The sequence below is a fragment of the Panthera pardus genome, unplaced genomic scaffold (genome assembly GCF_024362965.1).
Source record: "Panthera pardus isolate Hobbes unplaced genomic scaffold, ASM2436296v1 HiC_scaffold_17, whole genome shotgun sequence".
NCBI classification, from domain to species: Eukaryota; Metazoa; Chordata; class Mammalia; order Carnivora; family Felidae; genus Panthera; species Panthera pardus.
In genome coordinates this window covers 61,125,545-61,152,880 of record NW_026526732.1, presented here as the reverse complement: position 1 = coordinate 61,152,880, position 27,336 = coordinate 61,125,545, and the positions used below count along the sequence as shown (strand labels likewise).

Below are 27,336 nucleotides of genomic sequence, written 5' to 3'. Positions count from 1 at the left end.
TCTGCACCTACCTCATTCCCTCTCTCTGTCTCTTCTCTCTCTTCTCTCTCAAAATAAATAAATAAATAAACTTTAAAAAAGTAGTATTAATCCATTTACAGATGCAGCAAATGAAGCTAAAAAAAAAAATTTGCCCAAGGTCACATGACTATGAAGTTTAAGAGGAGAGATGCAATTCCAGAGCCCTTGCTCCTTCCAGTTCCCCAGACTCATCTAGACGTGTGTATTTAGCTACCAAGACAACAGTGTCCTACCCTCTAAGCAGTAATGCATGCCCAGGTCCCCAAGCATGTTTTCACAAAGGAGGCTGTCTTCAAACTCTACAGTAAACTATCTCCACACACCCTTGGGTGATGTCTTCTGATCACAGAGACATTCTTCCACCACAATCACACCAACAGATAGTCTCCCTTTAATGTCATGAGATTCATTCCTGCCTCAACAGGATGTTCCAGACAGGTGCTCTGCATTCATCTGGATGTGGCAGCGATGACCCAACTCAGGAAAGATACCAGATGTTCCAATAATAGATGTTACAGTTATCTATTTTTATTCTGGCAGGTCATTGAGGTTTTTATCATTTTTAGCTGTAAAATATAGAGAGAGACCCTCTTATGGTAAAGTCCTGTTTTCTATGAAAAACTTTCACTCTATTAGGCATGAGCAGCTTTCCTCTTGATTTGTGTCCGAACCAGGACAAAAAACATCACAGATGCAGACTGCATTGTACTAAGAACATATGCATGCTTTTAAATCACTTTTATCTTACTTTTTACTAATGTAACCCTGAAACATAAAATATGTTCTTTTTTTCATTCACTGTTATGGGAAGAACAGATGGTAAAAGGGTTAGATTAAAGTAATACAGCATGTCCATTAAAAGAACCCCCACTGCTGGGGATGCTTCCCTCAAACAGGAGTTGTGTTTACTATAAAGAATGACTTTGGCTTACACAAATTGGAGATTGTCAGGGGTTTTCTCAAAGATAAACACAAGGGTAAGAGAAAAACTAACATCAAAATCAAATGCATTTTAAAACTACAATTATGCAGGTTATTTTGCTAATCTGAGAAGCTGACTGAAAACACGTGCCTGTAATAATGTAACAGAACAGCAGGGAAATAATAGAATCCGTTTTTAACTTGCAAAATTTTACCACCCAGAAGTCATAACTAACTGCAAACAGGATGTCAAGTAGGCATTACTTTCTACATTCCTGCATTCCTACAAGTGGTAGGTAGAAATTTCTTGTTCCACCTTTTCTAATCGATTGTCATATTAATCAACAGTAAGAATAATTTCTGTATTGACTACATATCAAGAAAGGCTAAGTATAACATAATTTGTACACAAGTAGCAAAATATTTAGCATTGGAAAAGAATCTTCATGATTTTTTCCTTATGATATCCAGCTTAACTGCATATAGCTCTTAAAGAGTTAAGCTTTAAAAAACTTCCTTGAGAAAAATTAGAGAATGCATTAAAAAAATATATATCAATGGAGTCACATCCCAGAGTCAAGAATGGTCTTACTAGAAGAACTGAGCAATAAATATTTCTATTCATACCATAAACAATTAGAAAGCAAGCACTGACTCAAAATGCAATTTTAGCAATTTTAAATATTTTGGCCATTTCTTCCTTCATTTAGAAAATAATATAAATTGTCAGCTTCTCAAAATCAATGTTTTAAAAATGTGTTCACAAGATTTTCTCTCATTTTTATGATTTGTTCCACTTATAACTATTACTTATTGTGATATTGCTTTTAACTTCAATCCACATTTTAGTTGTTTTTAGCTCAAAGAATATTCTGGTGAGAAATATTTCGTACCTGTAAATTCCCTTATATATTTCATTAAGTAGAAACATGGGAAGTTTTTAAATGTGTCTCAAGTATGGTTTGAAACGTCATAGGCCTTCTCTTAATCCACCCCCCACAGTTATAAAAATGTTTCTGGGATCTGGCTCACTCGTTTTTCTCACAGAAAAGTAACCATAGTTGACATCTCATTAGCTGTCAGGCTGATGTGCAGCTGGAAAGGAATCAGCACCCTGGACCGGAGGCCAGGTTTCCTCCAGTGTAATTCTATAAGGAATCTCCTATAGGGTTCCATATGGACAGAGCTGTTCCCAGACCATCAAATCCACAATCCACATCCTTTTGGAAATCCAAAGGTAAAGTCCTAAAATTTTGCAGGCATTTTCATTGCACTGAAGTTTTTTTTTAATGTTTATTTATTTTTGAGAGAGACAGAGACAGAGAGCAGGGGAGGGGCAGAGTGAGGAAACACAGAATGTGAAGCCGACTCCAGGCTCCGAGCTGTCAAGCACAGAGACTGATGCAGGGCTCGAACTCATAAACCCCGAGATCATGACCTGAGCTGAATTCAGACGCTCAACCAACTGAGCCACCCAGGCACTCCTGCACTGAAGATTTTCAAGAGGTAATAAACATAGAAGAAAAATTTGATTAAGCCCTTTATGTCATGGCATATGTAGCTGTAAATGATCAAGAATATCCCAATTTGCAGGGGCACCTGGGTGGCTCAGTTGGTTAAGTGTCCGACTTCAACTCAGGTCATGATTTCACGGTTCGTGGGTTTGAGCCCCGCATTGGGCTCTGTGCTGACAGCTCAGAGCCCGGAGCCTGTTTCAGATTCTGTGCCTCCCTCTTTCTCTGACCCTCCCCCACTCGCGCTCTGTCTCCCTCTGTCTCAAAACTAAATAAACATTATAAAAATTAAAAAAAAAAGAATATCCCAACTTGCACAGACAATACAGAAATAGTTCTAGCCCACTGGGTAAATTCTGGGTTTCCAGGGCCAGTAACATTAGTTTTAATGGTGATATTCCTCCATGGTGGACTTCGGACATGAGCCAGAATGACTTCCATCCCCATGCTCTCCCTCACCCTCTGATTTTTCACCTAGAGCTGGCAGATTAGATGGGCATGAATTAGATGGGTCCAGGTGGTGCCACCTGCTCCAATCCCTTACTGCAGCACTGTTGGGTCTTCTGTGGGTTTGCTCTGGGTCTGGACAAAGGACTGGCTGCCCAAGCTATTCTTGGCAGTGTCACAGAACTGAGCCAACAGATTGGCAGCCATATTACCTACTTTCTGCTCCCTATAATAAAAAAATGCAAATTGATTATTAAAGGAAGAATGAGAGTGATGTAGGAAGTATCCACTGATCGTGGGGACTGAGCCCTAGAACTAGGGCTGACTCTGTAAAGAAAGGTCTCTGAGATGAGAGACATCCCAAAGGCATTCTATGTGCAGACACAATGTCAATGAAATTATTTTGTAAAACACACACACACACAAGCAAATATCAGCTGTCACATATCTTCATTGTTGCATTGAAGATGACAGTGGGGACATGGAGACTAGAAAGTCAGTTTGAAATGTGGATGGTTCTCTGCTCCTGGAGTGAGAGCCAGAAAATGCTTATTCAAAGTGTTAGTCTTGCAACGCATCTAATTTACTCTCCTACATCTAATTCTTCCTCAGCACCTAAGTGTCTGATTTGTGCTGCAGGATTTTGCATCTGTGAAACTATACTTAGGCTGTTTTCATGTGTATCTTTTTTCTCTTTACGTAGGTTATAAATTCCTTAGTAGCAGAATGTTTTCCCTCCTTGGAGTTTTTATACCTCTACAGGCAACCAACAAGGTAGCCCCACACTTTTTAATGTAATCATTCATTCATTCATTCATTCATTCCATTAACATTTAGTGAGTAAATATGTGGAAGACACATACTAGAAGCTGGGGTGGGGGTGGAGTAGACATGAGAAGATACAATATATCTAGAAAGGCAGTAAAAGATAAATTATTCTAAAAAGAGATCCAGAGGAGAAATATAATCCAGTTAAATTTCATGAAAGAGGTAGCATTCAACCTAGGCCTTGGAAGATAGGAAGAATTTTGAAAAACAGAGGCAATGCAGGCAGAAATAAATACACAAGCACAAGCATGGAGGCAGGAAAGGACAAGGGGTCCAGCAAATAGTGAGCAGACTGATCTGGCTGCATCACAGGGTTCAGGTAATTTAGGACCCAATTACAGGTGACCTTAAGTAATAGCTAGGGCTTTGGCAGGTCTCCAAGCACTGACGTGATTGGTGGTCTTTTAAGGTCAATCTGGGAAGCAGGGCAGACTGTAGAGGAAAATGTCCCAAAGTCGGGGGTGGGTGTGGGAGTGGGAATTAAGATACCACTGTAATCCTCCAGAGAGAGGGAACTCCTAGGACACAGGCAACGCAAGAAGAAGGGTAAATGCATGAGAGGATAGAGAAGCACAGCTGGGAGATCAAGCATGGGTCTGGTCCTTGAGGGAGCACCCATGAGGTAAAAAAGGCTTTATTAACTGTCATCCCATAGCCCCACTGCAAACCTTGCAAACAAGGAAACATTTGCACCTGCTGATAACTCCTCATGACACATGAGGTCTCTAGGCCTAGAGGCCATTGGTTCTCTCACTGGCAGCCCCCAACACCCACCTCCAGTCCACTGCTGGAAAAGCAGGTCAGACCCCAGTGCACATCACATGCCATTTTATACTACACCAGGTTTAAAATACCTTTTTACATTTTTATCTCCCCCAATCAATCTGTAAGCCCTCTGGGGCAAGGACTGTATCCCCAGAACTTGATACATCTCATCACTGCCCTATTGTTTTCTCTACCTACTCTGTTACCATCATGGGCTCATCCATCCATTAATCATGGACACCACTGTGCTCTTGTCTCAACCATGTGCCAAGGGAATAAAAAGGCAGAAGCTGTGGCTGTAGGGTCCCATAGCTGACAATTCTTCTCTAAAATGTTGCCTTGCCTCCCCAGCAAGACCATGCACATGTTCCTTAAGGACCCACCTTTAGCATTTTAGTGTACATAATAGTTACTTAACTAAATGTAAGAGTTAGTAAAAACCAAAGAACAAATCTGTAACACAGAGGTCTCACCTTCCTGAGCAGAATTTTTTCTAAAATAATACTCAGAGTTTCATTTATGAAGAGGGTCTAAAAATACCAAAAAGGTCCACTCTAATACTCTCCTGATATTGCTATAAGAGAGGGAGACTAATCTCAAGTTTATACATGGCCAGAAAATGTAAATGAGAATTTCTAGGAAGATAACCTCATTTATTTGAAAGATGCATTGAAAGCTTTTTGCTGTTCATGGTCAAGGATAACATGTTTTCATGCTACCTATAAAACATGAAATGAAGGGATGTCTATCCTGGTAGTCATAAAAGTACTATACTTGAGAAACCTTTGGTCCTTCTTTTCTCTGGAACTGAAAAAAAAGTCAGGTTCTTGGCATAACAGTCACTGGTGCATTTTTGAAGCAAGAAAGAACCTTTGCAGAGAGAGAGTTTTTACCTTTACCAAAAGGAAGCCAGATTGCTGGCAGTGAAAATTAAGAGGATTCTGTGGGATTATTTAAGGTAACAGATGCGGAGTAAAACCTGCAAGTGTTACAGTGTATCTGTAGCAAGCCATTAAATACTTTCAGCTTTCAGAAGCACACGTAGACTTACGCATACCCTGTTATTACAGAATTATATAGTGTATTGGTTATTACTGACTAGGGAAAAAGCAAGAGGAGGGCAGGATGATGCAATAAAACAAGAGGGCACACACTGTCTATAATAAACATAACAACTATAAACATGCCATAATGAGAAGTTTAAAAGGAAACTGGAATCAGGAGGTTGGATGGGGGATGCGGTGTAGGGACTAAGGAGACAATTTATTCATGATTGACATGATTAAACCATGGCAAGGGAACGTCCAACTATATTAGAGTAGCCATGACTCATTCCATAAAAACAGGTGAAAAATATTGTAGCAATCGCTAACAGATAAGGTCTGAAAAATAAATTCCATAAACTCTACATTTCTAATTCAACAGAACCATAAAAACAAGTTGTTATTTTCATGAATATAAACCCAATACCAATAAAATACAACTGTCACAATGTATCCCCAGGACTTAACAGAGTTGTCGCTATACAGAAGCACAGTAGCTCTGTGCAGAATCTTTGGAAATTAACTATAACATTGCCTACAACAATTTTTCCAAAACCATTCAAAACAATTCTGTTTTGACCTTTCTTGTCCTGAGTAATACATAGAGGTACAAAGGTGATTGAGTCATTCATTAAGCGACTATAATATAATCAGGTCTAAAATCATTCCCAAGAGCATCTCATACCGGGAGGGTACTGAAGGTTCATCTATTACTGCAAACTGGGTGGTGACAGTGAATCACAATTTATGCATGTCTCACATGTTCAAAGAAGGTGCCTGCATAATTCCAAAAAGCAGTGTTACTGATTGACGTTCATCAGACATCTTTGAGAAATTTCTAGATATGCCTAGTACATAAGAGAGCAAAGAGCCTAATAGAGAACATTGATAGAATCATTAAATCACCATTTACATAACTAATAAGAGGAGCAAGACGTTACCCTGTGAGCTCAGCTTTCCTCTGGAAACTGCCTCTTGAAAATTCTAATGAGAATCTGCATGCTAAAAATATATGAACATGGAAATAACATTTTATTTTTGAGAAAAGGGGAAGAAGTATTTAAAATTAAACACAGAAGCTTGATCATTTAGGAACTGAAAATGCATTTATTACGGCTCTGTTAACCCATGAAGGAAAATTCAGTATAAGTGTGTCACTAACTGCAAGAAATAAGCTTTAAAACACAATTTCAAGATAAATCTTTAATGATCAAAATATCTCTACAAGGAGCAGAGGTACAAGCAGCCAAGGATACAAAGAATTTCATCCATTCTTCCTCTATAATGCCTTTTACTTCCGTAGAGAACTTTAGTTCAGACCTTCACAGATGTGCGTCAGGATTATTTAAATGAGGAGTGTGCCTTGTTTCAGCCACCTTAATGCTCTCATTTCCTGTTCAAAAACCTTTACTTACCAAACTCAACACCCCAAAAAACAAATAATCCAGTGAAGAAATGGGCAGAAGACATGAATAGATACTTTTCCAAAGAAGACATCCAGATGGCCAACAGACACATGAAAAGAGCCTTAACATCACTCATCATCAAGGAAATATAAATCAAAACCACACTGAGATACCACCCCATTCCAGTCAGAGTGGCTAAAATGAACAACTCAGGAAACAACAGATGCTGGCAAGGATGTGGAGAAATGGGAACCCTCTTGTACTGTTGGTGGGAATGCAAACTGGTGCAGCACTCTTGAAAACAGTGCGGAGGTTCCTCAAAAATTTAAAAATAGAACTACCCTACGACCCAGTTATAGCACTTCTAGGAATCTATCCAAAAGATAAAGGAGTGCTGATACATAGGGGCAAATGTACCGCAATTTTTATAGCAGTGCTTTCAACAAGAGCCAAATTATGGAAAGAACCTAAATGTCCATCAACTGATGAACGGATAAAGAAGATGTGGTTTATATGTACAATGGAATACTACTTAGCAATGAGAAATAATGAAATAATGCCATTTGCAGCAATGTGGATGGAACTGGAAGGTATTGCACTGAGTGAAATAAGTCAGTCAGAGAAAGACAGATACTGTATGTTTTCACCCATATGTGGATCTTGAGAAACTCAACAGAAGACCATGTGCGAAGGGAAGGGGGGGGGGGAATAGTTACAGAGAGGGAGGGAGGCAAACCATAAGAGACTTAAATACAGAGAACAAACTGAGGGTTGATGGGGGCATGGGGGAGAGGGGAAAATGGGTGATGGGCACTGAGGAGGGCACCTGTTGGGATGAGCACTGGGTGTTGTATGGAAACGACGAACCACAGGAATCTACCCCAAAAACCAAGCGCACACTTTACACTCTGTGTGTTAGCCAATTTGACAATAAATTATATTAAAAATTTTTTATTTCTGTCACTTAAAAAAATAAAGTGTGTATAAATTGGTTAAAGTCAAAAAAAAAAACTTTACTGGTTCTCCCCAAAACAAACTAAATTCCTTGGTTTGGCAGATATTTGGCACCAATCAGTGCTTCCAAGCGTCCTCATCCACAGGGACAAATTCTTCCCCACTTCACCTCCAGTCCCAATCACACCTTTCTGTATTTCTTCATAATGTTGGTCTTTCTGAAGTGTCCTCTCCGTTCCCTTATTCCTGTCTACCTGAATCCTACTCTCAAAGCCAGGTCAGGCACAATGCATTCCCCCATCATCCAGGCTATAGTCCACGCAGCTGACATCATTCATAAAGCCCTTTGTGTACACCATCTCTTTCTTATACGCTACTTATTCTCATGTGTTATTTCTGCTGTACTGCAAAACATAACGACATTTCTTACACCACTTATTTATATTCTAGCACCTTTCACCCACCTGCTACCCTCGTTCACCACAATGGCCAGCATAGCATCCTTCAGTGCTCAGCTAACATCTACTGAGCCAAAGACACATATTAGCAATGATGCATGAAAATTAAAAGCTAAGTATCCCTTTATTATATAAGAATAATTTGAAACAAATGAGACTTTTGAGTAGCTAATCTTTTTTCTTTAACATTCCTGAGGATTTGGAATCCAAGATGATACTACCAAGTTGCTTTCTTCCAGCAGAAACAGTGATGAGTTTGCCCTGGATTTCATGCTTTGCTGATGTGCCCCCGGGAGACCCTCTGCTCATCCCCATGACAATTCTACTGCAAACGTCTGTTCCTTCATCTGTCTATAGAAGTGGCTCCTAGAGCATAAACTGTGAGTTCCATTTCTGATCTCTACATATTAGTAGCCCATACAGTAGGAACTCAGTCAGTGATTGACCTAGCACCATGACTATCTAAAGTAAACACAATTAAAGAATAACCTTTACTAGGCACATAAATGGTAAGTAAACTTAATTCATGACTGTGATTTCAAATGAGACATATGGCCAAAATTACAAGGACTACATATATGTAAGTATTAACCACAAAAATCAACACACAACATAAAGAGAAATCTTATACGGACATAATGTGTGTGCATTTGCATGATTTTTATACATCACAGAATACTTCTAGAAGAAAGTGCATTTTTAGAGAGGAAAAATGAGGCAAGAGAAGTGTTTTTTCTATTTTCAACTCTCCTGTATTACTTTTAAACTAGGGAACATGTATAACTTTCTCATTTTTTGAGAGAGAGAGAGAGAGAGAGAGCAGGAGAAGGGCAGAGAGAGGGGGAGAAAGAATCTTAAGCAGGCTCCATGCCCAACGTCAAGCCTGATGCAGAGTCCAATGTGGGGCTTGATCTCATGACTGTGAGATTATGACCTAAGCTAAATTCGAGAGTCACTTGACTGAATCACCCAGGCACTTTCAAATTAATTCCTCCCTGACCACACATGCAAAGAGAAGTCTATTGACAGTTACAAGATTTAAAAAAAAAAAAAAAATGAGTAGTCTACCATTAGAGTAAACTAATAGACATTTTATTTTATTTTTTTTCTCTCTTTTTTTTTAATATATGAAATTTATTGTCAAATTGGTTTCCATACAACACCCAGTGCTCATCCCAAAAGGTGCCCTCCTCAATACCCATCACCCACCCTCCCCTCCCTCCCACCCCCCATCAACCCTCAGTTTGTTCTCAGTTTTTAACAGTCTCTTATGCTTTGGCTCTCTCCCACTCTAACCTCTTTTTTTTTACTAATAGACATTTTAGACGTTAGAGCTGTGCATGCAAGAAAACTGAATTCAGGGGCACCTGGGTGGCTCAGCTGGTTAATTGTCTGACTTCAGCTTAGGTCATGATCTCACAGTTCATGAGTTTGAGCCCCGCATCAGACTCTGGGCTGACCACTCAGAGCCTGGAGCCTGCTTTGGATTCTCTGTCTCCCTCTCTCTCCACCCCTCCCTTGCTCATGCTCTCTCTCTCTCTCTTTCTCTCTCAAAAATAAAGTAAACATTAAAAAAAATTAAAAAAAGGAAAACAGAATTCATGAGTTTTTGGAAGTCCAATGGGGGGACTTTGTTTTTGCACCTTAATTACTGTGTAAAAATGGATAAATTCCTTCTTAATTTAGCATTTCCTAATTTAAATTTCTCTTTCCTCTGTGTGTTCAGCACTCCTGTATATTTAAGGATGGAATTACCCAAAGGCATAATCCATTCTTCCAAGTAGTAAAAAGAGACAGTGAAACTTTTTTCCCCAAGGTACAAGAATGTAATAAGAAAACCTTCTGAGATGTTTGATAAAAAGAAGCAACTCCTCCTCCACAGTGACTTTAACTAAAACGTACTTTTTACATAAAGTGCTCAGTCCTCATAATAGAGGGTGCACACTGAAAATTGTCTGGGCATCACATACCTACTTTCTCCCTTTTGTCAGAGTGAAGAGATCTGGCTTCTGTGAGAGATTTTAAACTGTGTGACATAAGTCTCTTGGGGCTCATGATCTTCTCATCTTTATATACCAAGCTGCTAAAATAATCTAGCAAATAGTAGCTTCTTAGTGAGCATTAGTTCAATGAATGACATTTTCTCAAATAGTATATGTATTTGTAGAAATCAACAGAATAATAGAGCTCTGATAAGTAAGGAAATAACAGTTTCTGTAACCACTAGTCATTTTTTGCTTAAAAATACATTTAAAACATAAATGATAAAGACCACTTTGACAAAATGACTCAAAATCCAGTTTAGCTTTATATAAGCCCAGCAATTATCTCCTGAGTTACTCCAGCGATGTGGCACCACAAAGAAAAGGAAAGAGGTAAGTGGCGCCTGGGTGGCTCAGTTGGTTAAACGTCTGACTTCACTCAGGTCATGATCTCATGGTTCATGAGTTTGAGTGCCATGTCAGGCTCTGAACTGACAGCACAGAGCCTGGAGCCTGCTTAAGATTCTCTGTTTCCCCTCTCACTGACCCTCCCCTGCTTGTTCTCTCTCTCTCTCTCTCTCTCTCTCTCTCTCTCTCTCTCTCAAAAATAAATAAATAAACATTAAAAAAAAAAAAAAAACAGAAAAGGACAGAGGAGGTGAGATGGTCACAGGATCCTGGCAGTAGGGGATCCCCAGTTCTGTCCTACTTCTTTCAGGCCAGAAGAGAGTTGTGCATATATCTTGAGACTGTCTAGTTTCTATATCTCAGTGACTGATCAGAAAAATAATTTTTTCCTTCCAAGAATACAGACACATCTTTGTACCTTGCATTGTTTCTGGAATACCTCCTCTGGGTCTTATCTGCTCATCACCTTGTACAGATGAGAGGAGAGTTTCTTTTCCTATCCTTACCCCCATCTGGTAGACTATTTCCCAAAATAGTTCTCCTGTGCTCAAATCTCATGGTGAAATGCATCCTTGATTCTTTGCCTCCACCTCTTAATTTCCTTCTACTTCAGTCCCTGTCCTAAAAATTGATTTGACTATGTCAAGCTCTAGTTTTCCATATTTTGCTTGAGGGGAAATTTTTAGGATAAATCTCCTTGAAATAACAGTTATGGTTCCGACTACAACTGAGTCTCTCATGATCTTCATATAAAACCAGTTAATCACCAGATCATTTCAAATTTTTACTAGCATACCTATTTTAAAGGAAGAAGAGAAGGAAGAAGATAGTTTTAGAAAGTTTTCCAGATATATAAAGTTTTAAATTTATTACAACCAGATAATTAATTCCAAACCATTTTAATACTTCCCCAACTTCAAGACCAAACCAAGTTACAAAAAAAAGAAAGTTGCAAAATGGCAGTGCACCGACCTGAGGATATGGGGAAGTCCTGGATTTTGACTTTGAGCCGGAGAGCCTGGACTTGACCCCCTTCCTGTTGTCAGTCACGGTAGGAGTGGAGCTGCTGGTGTAGGAGAAGGCTGGTTTAGAGGCTGAGATCTGATCCAGGGAGAGCTGCAAACCTTTGTATTCCGTGTCCCTGCAGGGTGAGAGGACACAGCCCTTAATCTGCCACCACAGGAAATGGATACATGTGTTCTCTCACCAGGAATGGCAGTAATCCATATTTGAAACGGGAAGCAAGCAAAAGTTAGCCATATAACTGGTTGCCACAAACACCTTGATTATTTTAGAAATGCCTAACATTTAACTAACGGGTAGGGATGTAGCTGCCCCACGTACCACAGCCAAGTGATACAATATGCTCATGAAATTGTCTTGATTTTAAAATACATTTTGGATTATTTTTATAAGTAGGAAATAAATCTGTAATTCAACTTCTCTGAGCTTTTGTGTCCTCATCGGTGAGGTACAGATTATAAACTCTACTCTCAACATTTTCTGTGTAGGGTGAACTCAGCAGATAACTGAGTTGTCTGGTAAACTGATCCTATCTGATTACTGGCAAGAAGAACATCAGCTGTTTCAAGATCAATCATTCTGGTAAACATTCCTAATATTTTTATAGCTAGCAAACCAGTGAGACCAGGCTTGTAAGTAGTTAAAAATCTCTTTTAAGCACCAGTTCTTTCCACTCCATCCTCAATATATATCTACGAAGCTCTTAATATATGCCAGGTTTTGTGCTATGTGGAAATGAAAGATAAATAAGATGCCTAGAGTCCCTGCCCTTCTGCAGATTACAAGCTATTTGGAAGAAGAAACATTAAACAAATATTAAACATAATAACTGAAGGCTGTGATATGAAGGGGATAAAGAGTATATCTTGGAGAGTTCATTATAAAGGTATTGCTTGAGGTAGTTAGGGGCTGAAGATGACAGCTTGGCCCTGCCCAGCTACCATCTCAGCCTGCTTCCAGGCAGCAGAGAATGTTGTCTGACTCCTCCATTTTCATAAAAGGGTATCAACCCTTCCCACTGGCAGCCAAAAAGAAAAATGTTTCATAGTCTTCTTTATGAGGACTCGTGGGAGAATTTTCTCTCAGGTTCCAGAACTAGCTGGGCTGCTCCTGGGTAATTGATTTCTTTTTATCTCACAAACACTGTGAATCATCTAACTCACCATGTTTCCCTCTTTCCACTGCAAGTCAAAAAGCTCTGAGTCCCAAATCCGATTTGTAACCACCTCTAACAACTGTACCAGTCCTCGTGGCAGGTGTTCTGTGCAGCAAACACCACTGGCTTCCTTTATTTTTCTTATTTTATTTTTCCTTTTCTCTAATGGGTTCACCTTTTTAAAAAATTTGCATGTATTTTTAATACCCTTTGGATTAAGATATGTATATTAAATGTAATAAACTAATAAAGTTAGATATGTTAAAGTGATTGGTAGATTTCCATAGATCAGCAACCATTCATTTATCTTCTCTTCCTTTTCCCTGTTTGCTCTTCTACAAAGAGATCAGGCAAAGGCAAAAGGATAATTCAGGCAAGGAGTCCCTCAAGTGACAGGGGATAGAAATCAGCTAAAACAGGTTCAATAATATCATGGCCACAAACTACAGTGTAGTGGTATATGTCAGCAAATTACAATGACTTCATATCAAATAGTCCATCAACTCAGTGCAAGTAAAAAAACAAAACAAAACATTATCCTGCATAAGCAGCAAAAATTTAGAAGATGGGCATGCAATTTGCCTTCCAAGCTTGGGAAGTTGAATCATACTGATGGTCTACTTTCCTACTCTAATCACCCCCTAAGGAAAACACACAACACAGATTCTGGGCACTGCTTGGACAGAAATTCAATGCTCTCCAACATGTGGCTCCCACCTATTTTTCTGACAGTATCTGAAAATTTTCCTTCAATGGCCCTTCACTTCACTCAAAATAGTTCTCCCCAAACTGACCTTATACTTTCCTCCCCTGCTCTTTCAACACATACCTATAGAACTTCTCTTAAAAAGAACTATCTTAAATCCTACTTGCCTCTAACCTTATTCATTCCTTCAATACTGAGTGTCTCTGTGGAGGCCCTGGGGAGACATCAATGAACAGAAGGACTAAGTTGCTGTGCTCATGAAGAAGACACCAGGGCCACTTCCTGAGGGAAACAGGGAGGGGACCAGAAGCTCTTTTTTCTTCTTCCAACCTTATTTTTCAAGTGACAGTGTCTAGTCTTTCCTAGGGGTTCTAAGTTCCTAGAGGGCAAGAGTCAAGAGATATTCTGTTATATTCCAATGGTGATTTGCACAATATTTCACACATTTGGAAGAGGAAGAAGATAAAAACACAAATCAGAAAGGACTGTTTTCCTCAATGACTGCTAATAACCAGCAGCCTAGAAGTATTTCTCTGATGGCAAAGACCCCTTTAGGCCGTGAGTCCCCTGACCCACCTGCCCTGAAATCATGTGCATGTGACAGTGAGCAAGATGGGCTCTGACAGCCTCCATCCTTGGGTATCTCCTGTGTCAAATGGGCACTTGGTAGCAGAATAGCCATTCAGTCCCTGCCCAACAGGACTTACTTAGACTTACTTTAGACAAAAACATTGCACCCCTGAAAATATGGCCAAATAATTTTTAAAACTCATTCTTTTTTTAAATATGGAATGCTTCACAAATTTGTGTGTCATCCTTGCACAGGGAACATGCTGATCTCTGTATCCTTCCTATTTTAGAATATGTGCTGCCGAAGCAAGCACTAAAACTCATTTTGAATGCAACATTTCAGCACAGGGACTTCATGTCAAGAAGCAGAGAGCAAACCAGGATTCCTCCATTTTTCTCTTGTATACCATCAGACTCCGAAAGTATGCATCTCAACTACTGAAGAAGCCTTTCCAAAATTCTTGCATAGTTCCCAATGATAGAAATACTCCAAAGAGGCTTAAATAAAGATTTAAAACCAACAAATGATTTGAATTTCTACATATTCACATGAAAATGCTAATAAATATAAAAAGAGTTATACTCTTGATAAAAAAATATTAATATTTTGATGCACATCTAAAAAGATCACAAAGAATCCACCAGAACTTAGCAAAAGATCATGAGGTCAGGTAGGTCACAATTTGAGCCACTTGCTGTGTAATAACCCATCGAGACCTCTTTTTCCTCTTTATAACTCCTGTGGATGTGCTAAGGTTCAGAAAAATATTATGTGAGAAATTCACAGCACAGTGCCTAGAACCTGGTAAATGTTCAATTAATACTAAGTATTATTTCTTCACCTCCACAATTTGTGGCACTTTTTTGGCACCTGATTTCTCCAAGACAGTAGTTTCACTTTGGTAGCAACTGTAATACATTTCATTACAAACATTTCCTTATGTTGTATTTCTTTCCTTTCTTCCTCTAACTCATTTTAATGCACTCTGTTGCTTCTTAGTCTCTAAACTCTAATGCAGTGTGGCCAAAATGCTTATTAAGATGAGCTCTTCATTGCTAAGTAAGCAAATAGAGACCTTGGAACAGTACAGACCCGACACTCTGAGAGGAGCTCAGCCTTCCTATTCCTCTAACAACTTGAAAGATGGGTTAAGATGAAAAGCACAAAAAAAAAAAAAAATACCCACTTAAAGACATTTCAAGTACAGTTGATGTGGTGCCAAGAGCAGCTCTGAATGGCAGATTCACTAAGAACAAAGCATTTGTTTTACTTTTAGAATTCTATTATACTATTTCATTTGTATAGATTAAAGGTCTAGACGCTGATGGGAATCACATTATGAGTTCCATTTCCCTCCTCCAAACTCAGACATGCCCTCCCTTCCCCCGAAGTGAGGCACATTCTGGTATCACACACACACACCCATCCTCTAAAGTTAGGTATATGTCTAGTAAAGCTGTTTGATGTTTCCCTGTGGAGGGGGACAAAATGAAATACTTGGGTGCCCAGCACTTAGACTCTGAATGAGTACAGTGAGGAATTGGACTTAGCTGACTTTAGTAAAGGAGGGACAGGACACAGCCCTGCTCTACTTCTAAAGCTTTCCTGAAAAGTGCCACACAGACCACGTTCAGGACTCCACAGGTTACCCTCACTAGGGCAGCTCACTCTGTTCTCCCAGATACGACTGGCATATCAAAAAGAGGAACTGTGGCATATGCCCTTTGGCATATTTTTCAAAATGTCTATTGATATCAATTTACATTTGTTTGGATTTTTCCCCCCTTGAATGACTTGTACTAGAACTGCAGACATCCTCAGGTACCTCGGCTCTGAAAGCAGTGTGAAATAGGTAATTTGCAATCACTAGGACTTGCAGCTTGTCAATCTCACTCGTATTTGCACAGACCAAAGTAATCCTCTTATTCCATTATGGACAGTCAGAAATCATTCAATTTGCAGAATTAACCATCTGAGTCTACTCTAAACTTTATAATAGTCATGTACATATTTGGAGTTACTCAAATTCCAGTAGAATAAAAGGGGCCATTTTTGCACCATTGGCCTTCTCAGCCTTTCCTTCAGCAATATGCCATGATCACTCATGAGGTAAATGCCAACTTGCCATATGGGAAGCTCAGGGTGATGCCCTTGCAAAACAAATAAAAGGTATTTATATCACTAACAGGTGCTTTTAGCTTCAGAGAAATGCATTAATATGATTTCTATCATTTTGACTGGAAGACTGGTGTCCTCACGATGCCAACAGCAGCACAACCATACATACAACCTTCAGGTGAGTTGGAATAATTATACAGATAAACAATCAACAGTATTTTATCACTTGATGTTGAGTCAAGATTCTCTGCAAGAACTTTTCTTCTTCGACTCTGCCATATCCTATTGCACTTCTATTTTACACAACTGAAGTTTTGCTTCTGTCATGTCAGTTTTTTAAACTGGTCATTCTGAAGTTTCTCTATTGGTTTTATGTTATGTGGCAATTCTTAAAAGATATTGCCAGATTTCCCAATTGAGGTTTAAAAAAAAAAAAAAAACAGCTGTAGGTGATCAAATTACCAAAGAAAACGTGGAAACAAAGACATGCAATTGATTTGGCTCCAAAGGCGCTGACTGCAATAAGCAGAGGATTGCATTAAACTGTGATCGGATTAAGTAGGAACGACTGCGTCTTATACTAAACTTTTTAATTGGATTCTAGAATCACTGTCACACGAAGTGCATGACCTTCTTTATATTCTGGCAGAGTTACCACCAGGCCACTAGGTAAACCTCTGCAGCAGAGAGACCTAGTTTATGTTTCATTTTCAGGCTCCCATGGAGCCCAGCAGAGATAGCTGATAAGGAGGATTCCATACTGTGAGAGGCTCACAAACTAAGACATCTGCTGGGAAATTAGGCTAAGGCACCCTTGGAAATATAATAGTCTCATACTAATAAGTGGATTTGTGTTTGCTCCTTGTGGTTTTCTCCATTTGCTTTGGTGATTTTAGTAGTTCCCAAAAAGTCTTTGGTTTTACATAAACACTGCCTCTGCCTAGAAATATCTTTCTCCTCTATTTTGTAGGTCTCATCCAACATGCTATGGAGTGGATGGCACCACAAGGGTAAGGGATGGCTTAGGCACAAAGTTTACCATCACATTGTGATTTCAAGAAGCAAAGACGAAGGTCTAAACAATAGGCAAACAACCAAAAACAATAGGCAAACAATAACCAAACAAACAAAAAAAACGAATACAGTAAAAAACTGTAATATTTTGGTAAGATGCAGCAAAGTCAACCATCTGCACGATAGGGATTGTGAAATACCTGTCTACAAACCCATGACACATGTTGAAATATAGCTAAGTCCAGACCTGCCACAACATGCATCTGACTTTGCTTCTTTACCCACCCAGGCCACAGTGATTTCCTGCTCCCTCCTCTCGGTTCCTACACTGTCCACTGCCTCTAACATTCATGTAACACACCTAAGTTCCTGTCACACAGTGTGAATGGTGTATTTGACAACAATCTCCTAAATACTTTCTCTTTTGATAGTCTCTACTTACTGTCTAGCACCATATCTTACAGAGAATAGATTCTCACTTGCAAGTGATTAACAAAACAATTCTCACTGCAATAAATTTTTATTCATCTCAAATACAAATGACCAAAAATTCAAAAAACTAGCAAACCTTTCTACATAAATAAGAAAAAAATACCTACTAAGTATGCAAGTTTATGGGAGGGATTCTTAAATTCCCAGATTATAATTAATAATGATCATTCTGATATTCTGTGAGATCCTAAATTAAAGAAACAAATCATGTTATTGTTTTAGTGTTATATTAATATGTTATTGTTTTAGTGTTATGTATATTAATAAAATGCACTTATTTTTTGTAAAGTTACAATTCAGGCATGGCATATGTGATTCTTAAACAAACTGGAATACTAAATTAATTTTATCCTCAACCATTTATTTGAAACTGTTGCAACTGTATTGAAAGAGCGAGGAGGAATAGTGCTTTAAACCCCCAGAGAAAGAACTTCTACAAAGCGATAATAAATACAGTATCTCTGAAATAGAAAAATATAAAAAGGATGTAAACAATGCACAAATTGCTGAGAAACAATTTTTAAAGGTTTAGCCTCACTAGTAATAACCTATACGAATTAAGGTTTCTATCAGATTCTTTTTGTCACTTTTGTCTTTCAAATCAACAAAGATTTTATTTTAATGACAAAAAAATCTCAATGAAGACAAGTTGAAATAAATGGGCATTCTTACATACCAATGATAAGAGAGTAAACTAGCAGTGTTTATCAAGAGTCTTAAGAATGTTCATTCCTTAAATCCAGTAATTCCACTTCTAGGAATAGATCTAATGAAAATAATCAGAGATAAGTATCAAAAGTCTATACACAAGGGTACTTAGCATAATTTCTTACATTTAATTGTAAGTAAGCAAATAAAAACCAACAATAGAACCATTACTTAATTATGGTGTACCCATGTGATAAAATATTAGGTAATCATTAACTTTTTTTACTCTAGTGATGTGAAAAACACTATTGATAAAATGAAAATTATCTCTTTAAATTAATATGTACTGTATATGCATATACATGTAGTGGGAGGCAAAAAATTAAAATGTCAATAGTGAATATCTGGAAAATAGATTAAACATGTTCTTTATCGTCTCTTTATACCTCTGTATATTGTTAATTTTTTCTATAATAAACATGTATGACTTTTATAATCAGAAAAATATTTCTTGAAAAAGAAACTCTAATTGGAGCAAAATTCAGGTATTCTCACCTCCAACTGAAATGGCTCCCAGTTTCTCTGCCTTGTGTTTTCAGGGTGTCTTCTCTATGAATATTATTAAATTACAGAAGAGAGAACACCACTAAACTTCTTTTCCCATAGGTTCAACTTCTCATGAACACCATTTATAATTTTTAAATGTCCAAATGTCCATATGCTCTCTTGGTGCCTATACATTTCACTTACTTTCTAATCTATTTTCCACCCTTCCTACCTTACAGAATTATCTGTCTCTGAAGGCTTTCATGTGAACTATATGACTTTGTTTCCTTCTTTGAATAATATAACTTAAATTATTACTTACAATTGAAAAAAAAGAGTCTTGCCATGTAGTTTCTAACAATGGCTTAGTTTCCTGCGAGTTATAGATGACATATTTGTCACTGTTTAAATGGAGTAACCCTACTTTGGGGACTACATCTTTTGTTCTGAAAAACTTAACTTCTTATGCTCCAAAATTCATTCTATGTCTATAGCTACTAAATTTCAGGTGTATTTGTAAATCCCACAGATCTAGGGTCCAAATGCTACTGATCTTATAGCTTTTTTGTTTCTTATTTTCTTGAGGTTGGTGGGGTGGGGGGTGGTTAGGGAGGTGTCGGTCTTTAAAAGTTAGATCTGAACAAATCAATGCAGAATGTGCTGCCTCTTTCACCAAAGGCATAAATTTTTAAAATGCCAGTCTCCTTTTCCACAGTCAAGACTGCTAATTTAATGCACTTCTAGGGGGGAAAAAGAGGCAAATAGAAAATAAAATTCATACATGTTATTCTGGCCCCTCTTTTCCTTCTCACCTCCCCACCCTCTGTGTCCATTCCCCTAATCTTCACTGTCATTTTATTAAACTGCTGTTTTTCAAATATATGTTCCCCTTAGAATTCTTTGAATACCTAAGGTAGATAAGTAATGGGGGAACCCATTATTTAACACCTTATATTTGGTTAAGGTTCTGTTCTCACAGGAATAGCTTTCTCACTCAGTTCTTTAGACCCATACAAAACTGATTCCTAAACCCTAAAACTAGCCACTGGCAGAGAAGGTAAGAAGAACACACCTCCTATTCTCAACTGCATACAAACTCCTGGAACAGAAAAAATACTTGTCATCACAAAGAAATAATCTCCCCACAACACTGGGAAATTTGCATTCTGTACTCAAGACCAAAGTGTCCCCAAACCTCTCCCACATACAGTGGGGAGACCCCACAAGGCCACACCTCATGGCACCTTTGAGAGCTCTGCCCTTTTCTACACAACACAAAGGCACTGGCATTCCTGCAAATAGAAAAGTAGAACCTCAGGCTTTGAACTCTCTAGGAAAAAACACAGCAAAAATGATGGCATGGCACGATGTTTTCAAAGGCACAAATCTCCATTTGTTTAACTTAAATATTTTAAAATACGTCCTATAGCATTTATTCTTGATTAAACCTCTTCTAGATAGTTAATCATTAACGGTTTCTTTACAGTTACTGTGCAAACAGTTCATTCATACCTATGACATATCAAATCTCACAGACGTGTTCTTTAATTGGATTCATTTATTTCTAATCTCCCTAAGCCCTTACTACTGTAATGCCTGACTAAATATACATTAAACTCCATTATTTAAATGGCTAAAATAAATTTGAGATGTATTTTATGAATAAAAATTCACAATTCAACAGATATTCTATTATTATTATTATTATTATTATTATTATTATTTGTTTTGCTATTGAGGCATTATTTAAAATTGTCTGGTAGATAAGTTGTGTTTCAACAACTTTAAACATTTTAAAATAAGTTGTGATTTATCATTAGAGATTTTGGATTGCCCACCAAAATGCCAAAATTTTAATTGCCTTCATATTTGGAGTCAGAGAGCTTGTATAATACTACACAGAATATATAGTTATCAGTAGAGTTCATTACCAAAGATACAATAGGCAGCTGCCTGAATTTATGACTTGTGGCTTGAGAGGTTTCCTTGGTCCCCACAAAGATGTCTCAAGAATAGTCTACTGGTTGGGGCGCCTGGGTGGCGCAGTCGGTTAAGCGTCCGACTTCAGCCAGGTCACGATCTCACGGTCCGTGAGTTCGAGCCCCGCGTCAGGCTCTGGGCCGATGGCTCGGAGCCTGGAGCCTGTTTCCAATTCTGTGTCTCCCTCTCTCTCTGCCCCTCCCCCGTTCATGCTCTGTCTCTCTCTGTCCCAAAATAAAAAAAAAAAAAAAAAAAAAAAAAAGAATAGTCTACTGGTTTATGCTTAAAATCTACTGTTAGATATTTATTTCTTAGGCTTTAGCCAGATGGCTCAGAAAAAGTTAACGGAGTAAACCTCATCCTTATTTTTCATTGATTTAGTTTTTTCAGCTCCTTTCCCTAGAGCATGGTTCTCAAACTTCAACGTGTCTCAGAAGCCCCTGAAGAGTTTGTTAAAATGCAGCTTGCTGGTCCCCACCCCTTAGAAGTTCTCATTTGTAGTTCTAGGGTACAGACCACAATCTGCATTTTTAACAAGGTCCTGGGGGTTGCTGCTGCTACCAGTCAAGGGGCCATACTTTGAAAACCAGATCAGTTGTCATTCTGGATAAGAAAAACTAAAGGTATCAGGTGAAAGGGTAACATGGACAAGATGGATTGCTATTGAAAAGGGAGGGGATGTTCCAAAGACAAACTTCACACTTTCCCCAGGGTACAGCCTTACTGCATATCTCACCAAACTACTCGCATGCTGATCCCTGTTCACTTCCTTTCAGCCTCTTTGGGGACACTGCCTGTTCCTGCAGATCCCATAACACTGGAGAGCTACAGGGCTTAGTCTACAGGCTGCATCTCAGTTATTGCTCACTCTCAAGGGATCTCATGCACTCTGCTGGCTTTAAATTCCATATTGATGACCCCCAATCTCCAGCCCAGACTTCCCCACTCCATGACACCCAGATTTAATTACCTGCCTGACATTTCCACTCAAATGAATGACAGGCATCTCAAACTAAATATCCCTCCACACAACCCTTGATTGTTGCTCCTGCCTATGAATCTGCTCCTTCCCACCATTCACCCAAATTACTCAGGCTAAAAACTCAGATGCTGTCCTTGACTCCTCATGTTTTCACAGCTCATATCCAATCCATCTGCAAACTCCAGCTGTCTACCCTCAACACATCCTGAATCTGACCCTTCATCCCTACCTCTGTCTTTAAGCCATCATCTTCCCTCACCTAGGCTATTGTAATCATTTTCTAACTGGTCTCCCTGCCTCTACCCTCTACCCTTCCCAAAGCCTATTTTCCACCCCATCCAGATGACCATTTCATAGCTTAAAGCAGTTCATGCCATGCCTCTGCTCAAAACTCCAGTGACTTCCCAAAGCCTTCAAGACCCAGCATGGTCTGACCCTGCCTATTCTAGCATCAGCTTCTTGTGCTCTCCCTCACCCCTTCTCTCTGCTGCAGTGACAGTGACCTTCTTGTTCATCAACTTACTTACCAAGCTGGTTTCTACCTCGGGGCTTTTGCATTTGCTCCCCACTGCTGAGAATGCTCTTCTTGTAGGTCTCAGCATGGCTACCTCCCTTCCTTCATTCAGGAGACTTCAGAGAGGCCTTCCCTGACCACTCCCATCTCTTTGTCCTGCTTGATTTCTTCCTTTCAGTTCCTGACATTGTATGACATATTTGTTTGTTTATAAGTAATGTCTATTTCCTCACACTAAAATTTACCCTCCATGAGAGTAGGGACCTTGTCTGTCTTGGTAACACCATTAACCCTCCTATAGACCCTGGCACCCAGTAGGCACTGGGGAAATACTCGCTGGGTGAATGCAAAAACCATCCCATTTGCTGAAGAGAGGACTACACTCTACAACATCTCTTACTATCCTCTTAAGTATAGCAACAGAAATTAAGCTAATTCTAATGATAGAGATTTGTTTATAATGGAGGTCCTATTGAGTCCATTGCGAAGAGACACAAATAGAAAAGAGATTATAATGTAAAACACCATGTAGCGTATCTAAATATCTCCCCCCCCCCCCTGATTTTCAATTATCCCTCACAATAAAATGCTACCCTGCATTTTGTTATTTCTTTAACTACTCTAATTGGAGGAATGAAACGGACATGCACTCTGCCCTCTGCTTTGTGGGCTTCATCCTTCCAGCATTCCTGAGCTGGGACCCTGCAGGATTCCATTACCCAAATCCAGTACAACACATGCTTCACTTTGCCAGGCCTACAGTAAGATTTCAACAGCTAATAGAAATGCTATGACTTTCAACACTATTAGTCTCTTAACAGCTTATAAAAATTAAAATGAAAAACCCTGTGTTGCATTTGGTTAGTTTTTTGGGGGGAAAAAAAGCTGCTCTTTTCCCATCGTATATTTGGACACCAATGTCAATTAATGGGAGTGTTGAAAGAAGTACATCTCATGGGTTCTTACCTTCAGCCACCAGAACACATTATAGTCATCACAAGTGCAAAGAGTAAAATGAATGACTGAGGAGCAGCAGCAAGCCATAACCCCTAAAAATGCTCGGAACCAGGGATTCTATTTTCGTAATGGTTCTCAGTGGGAGGAGGCAAGAGACAGCACGTTCTCAGATTGCATTACCAGAGAATGTTGCTATTCTCAGAGAGATGTAAAGAAGTGGCAAGGGACTTGGGTTTAAAAGTACAAACATAGAGAGAATCCCACCTTAATGGGTACCATTATGACATCCAGTTCAATATAATGAGGCTATTTCCACGGTCTGGCCAGCAGCCCATGTTAGCACGGCTTTACTGATGTGGATACAACAAATTCTGTTTGAACAAGAAATCCCCAGGAAAAAGAGAGAGAGTGAGAGAGAGAGAGAGAGAGATCCTTTCACAAGCTCTAGCCATTTAGCAATCAATCAAAGGAGAAATACCCTTCCAGTAAAGACAGCAATGTCCATTTGAATCCTGGTAATATATTAGATGTTCCAAATAAAATAGTGTTCCATGGGTAATACTTACGGATTGCTGTTTTGCGAAAATATCATAACTGTTGATGCTGAAACTGGTGAGGGGGACACAGTGTTGGGCCCAAGGGTTAAGCATGTTGCATGGCAGCTGACTGGGTTCTGAGCACACCCAAACTGTGAAGCAATTGGGTCACTTTGTGGAAACTCCATATTGAAGTCTTGTAGTAAACTATCCATAGACTTTTGCAAAATCTCTTCAAAATGTCCCATTACTTCCCAAATATTAGGTGGAATCATAGGAAATCACCACTATCGAACTGCTTTAATGCACAGAAATGGCAATTACATACGACTCACCCTAGTACAATGTTACCAACTTACAGACAGCAGGCCAAAGAGGAAATCAGGTGGGCTCGGGAGTCCTGTCTCTGGTTTGGCATGACTACTCATTAGCTGTGTTATATTGGCTAAATGACTTGGCTTCTCTGAGCCTCTGGCACAAAATAGCAGTCTCTCAAATGTGAGTGAATCTTACTCCCTGACCTTTCTAAATATGGCAGCAAACAGAGCACCTTCCCACCCCACCCCCTTCACTTGCAGCTGACAGTCACCTCCCCATCTCTCCAGGGCAGGGCAAAAGCCGTGAGATTACCCTTTACAAGAGAAAAGTTTAAAATATTACAAAAACCTAAAAATCACTAGAAACATTTTTTTAAAGATAACAAATGTACAAAGACTATTTGACTCTAGTGTGATTCTTCCATTTAAAACTCACTAAGATTCCAAATCCTATTAGAAGTCAACCCCACAGGGGCTCCTGGGTGGCTTGGTCGGTTAAGCGTCTGACTTCGGCTCAGGTCATGATCTCACGGTCCGTGAGTTCGTGCCCCGAGTCGGGCTCTGTGCTGACAGCTCAGAGCCTGGAGCCTGTTTCAGATTCTGTGTCTCCCTCTCTCTCTGCTCCTCCCCTGTTCATGCCCTGTCTCTCTCTGTCTCAAAAATAAATAAACGTTAAAAAAAAAAATTTAAAAAAAGAAGTCAACCCCACAAAATATTTAAAAACTCCATTCAAAGCAGAGCAAAACGCAGCTCAATATCATTCCAACAGGACAAAAAGCACCTTGGCACACACAGCTGCTCTCTCTGGCTGACCTAATGGGATGCAGAGGCTCCACCCAGGGAAACAGCGATTTTGTAAGAGTTAAGATGGACTCCTTGGCCTGCAGCCAGTTTCTCTGCTGCCAGTCTGGATCCCCCTCACCACCCCCCCACGAGAGAGAGAGAGAGAGAGAGAGAGAGAGAGAGACATGCTCGCACAGCCCTCCCCAGCAGCTCTGCTCCTCTTACTGTCTCCACTCTCTCCCCACCATCTAACCACAGGGAATCTGAGCACACCTGCAAGCTTTTTCCCCAGGGTTGACCTGAACAGTGCCAAGGCACTCTGGGCCTGCTTCTTTCTAGTTGTGAATGGAAACACTCCCCTCCAGGAAGGAACCTGTCATCAGCAAGCCCATAGGGAGGTCAAGCCGGGGTAGAGGTTGTCCTTGCGCTTATTTCCTTTTCCTGCAGACGCTGTCTCATTCATTCTGATATCCCCAGAACCTGGCACAGTGCCTGACACCTAATAGGTGCTCAAGAAAACTTTTATGACTGCCTCAAGGCTTACTAGTCCTAATCATTGGAAGTAGGATCTAACAATCCTTTCCAGATGTACCAGAATGATTGCTGATTTCTCATTCTTGGGCATCCCTCTGCCTTCCTAAGACTCATGCTTTCCCTCCTTCAGCCTCACAGACATTTATTTTGTGTTTATTGTAAATTAAATAAGAAATCATTTTATCTAATTTCACTGCAATAATTTCACCCTAATAATTCACATTTACTTGGTGTTACTTTGTGTCAGGCACAGGGCCAAGAATCTATTTCATTTAATGCTTACAACAACTCTATGAAATAGATATTATTATTACACATTACACATTTTACAGATTAAAAAACAGTGAGGCAACAAAGTTAAGCAATTTATCCATAGCCACAGAGATAGCCAGTAGCAGCCCAGGAATCTGAATAGGCAATATACCCATAGCCCAGGTTCTTAACTAATATGCTATGATGCATAATAAAGTAGTGATATTTCATTTCATATCTCATTTTACAAGTACCTTGTAATGCATTCCTCTGGTTATCAGGGTTTGAAACATCTAGCTAAAAAGTCTAGGGATTAGACTGCATCATATTCTAAGAGCAGTAGGATAATGATATCAAACACAGCACTGAGGAGGCCTTCTGGCCCTGCAAACCTAGAACCTAAGAGCCAGGTTCTTTGCACCCCCATCTCCTCCAATCTGCTGATGTTCCTTATGTGTACCTTAAATTTGCTTTCTAAAAACCATTTTGAAATACAACCATTATACATGTGGCAACACTGTGTATTCATTTCAATAACATTCTACATTCCATTCAGAATACTGACATCCTCAAAACTTTAAAAACTGTGTTCTATGCTTAGATGCTAATATATGTGTATATGTACATGTATATATTATATATGTATATATTATATGTACATATATGTAATATATGTGTATATGTATATATTATATATGTATACAAGTGTGTATGTATATATAAATATATATATAAACACACATATAGTCATATATATAAACATATATATATACATACATATATATATATATATATATATGTATATATATATATATAAAACTAAGGCTAGGTGAACACGTTCAAAATAAATATATACCAGTACTAATCTGAGAAAGGTAAGAGGCTTAGAGAAAATAGTTTCCAATCATGATGAAACACATTCAGTTCCAACAAAAAAGTTCAGGGTATAAAGGTAAAAGAAGGAAAGAAAACCCAGCTCATATGAGAACAGTGAGACAAGCACTGCTGAATCTAATTTGAAGAGGAAACTAATTGTGTTATGTTATTTTCTCATGAAGAAAACAATGAGACAAATGAGTATATGTCACGGTTCCATCTCAAAAGACCTTACTTCTGCTTCCAACCCTTAAATTCTCCCCCTTCCCTGGTAGCTCCACCATTCAAGCTTCTTTGAATTCTGTGCTCTCAACAAATAGCCCAAGTGCACCATATCAGCTTGAACTGAGCTAATCTGAGTTCTTAAATATTTAGTTCCAACTAAACTGTAAACAACTCGAGAGATGCCAAGACCTCTGCTTCATGTATTCATGCAATAAATAACTGCAGTTTGCCATACTCTCTGAAACACTGTTGATTCAGCCACACCTAGTGCACACAGAGTAAAGGGGAATATACTGCACACCATCAAAAATGTCAGTGTTGCATGTTTTATTCACTTTAAGTTATAATTACTGACATTG

General features: G+C 39.0%; 1 protein-coding gene and 1 non-coding gene across 4 annotated transcripts in view; both read right to left on the bottom strand.

The window, feature by feature from the left end:
* Positions 1-27,336, bottom strand: part of SIM1 (SIM bHLH transcription factor 1) — a 71,376-nt gene that overhangs the window by 18,744 nt on the left and 25,296 nt on the right. For all 3 annotated transcript variants that reach the window (XM_019442962.2, XM_053904623.1, XM_019442964.2), the window contains one exon: positions 11,720-11,888. In XM_019442962.2, the coding sequence (XP_019298507.1) occupies positions 11,720-11,888 (169 nt within the window). The remainder of the gene's footprint in view (positions 1-11,719; positions 11,889-27,336) is intronic.
* On the bottom strand, positions 14,413-14,516 carry LOC128777852 (U6 spliceosomal RNA). The gene has a single exon (XR_008423170.1). It is a non-coding gene; the product is annotated as a U6 spliceosomal RNA (small nuclear RNA).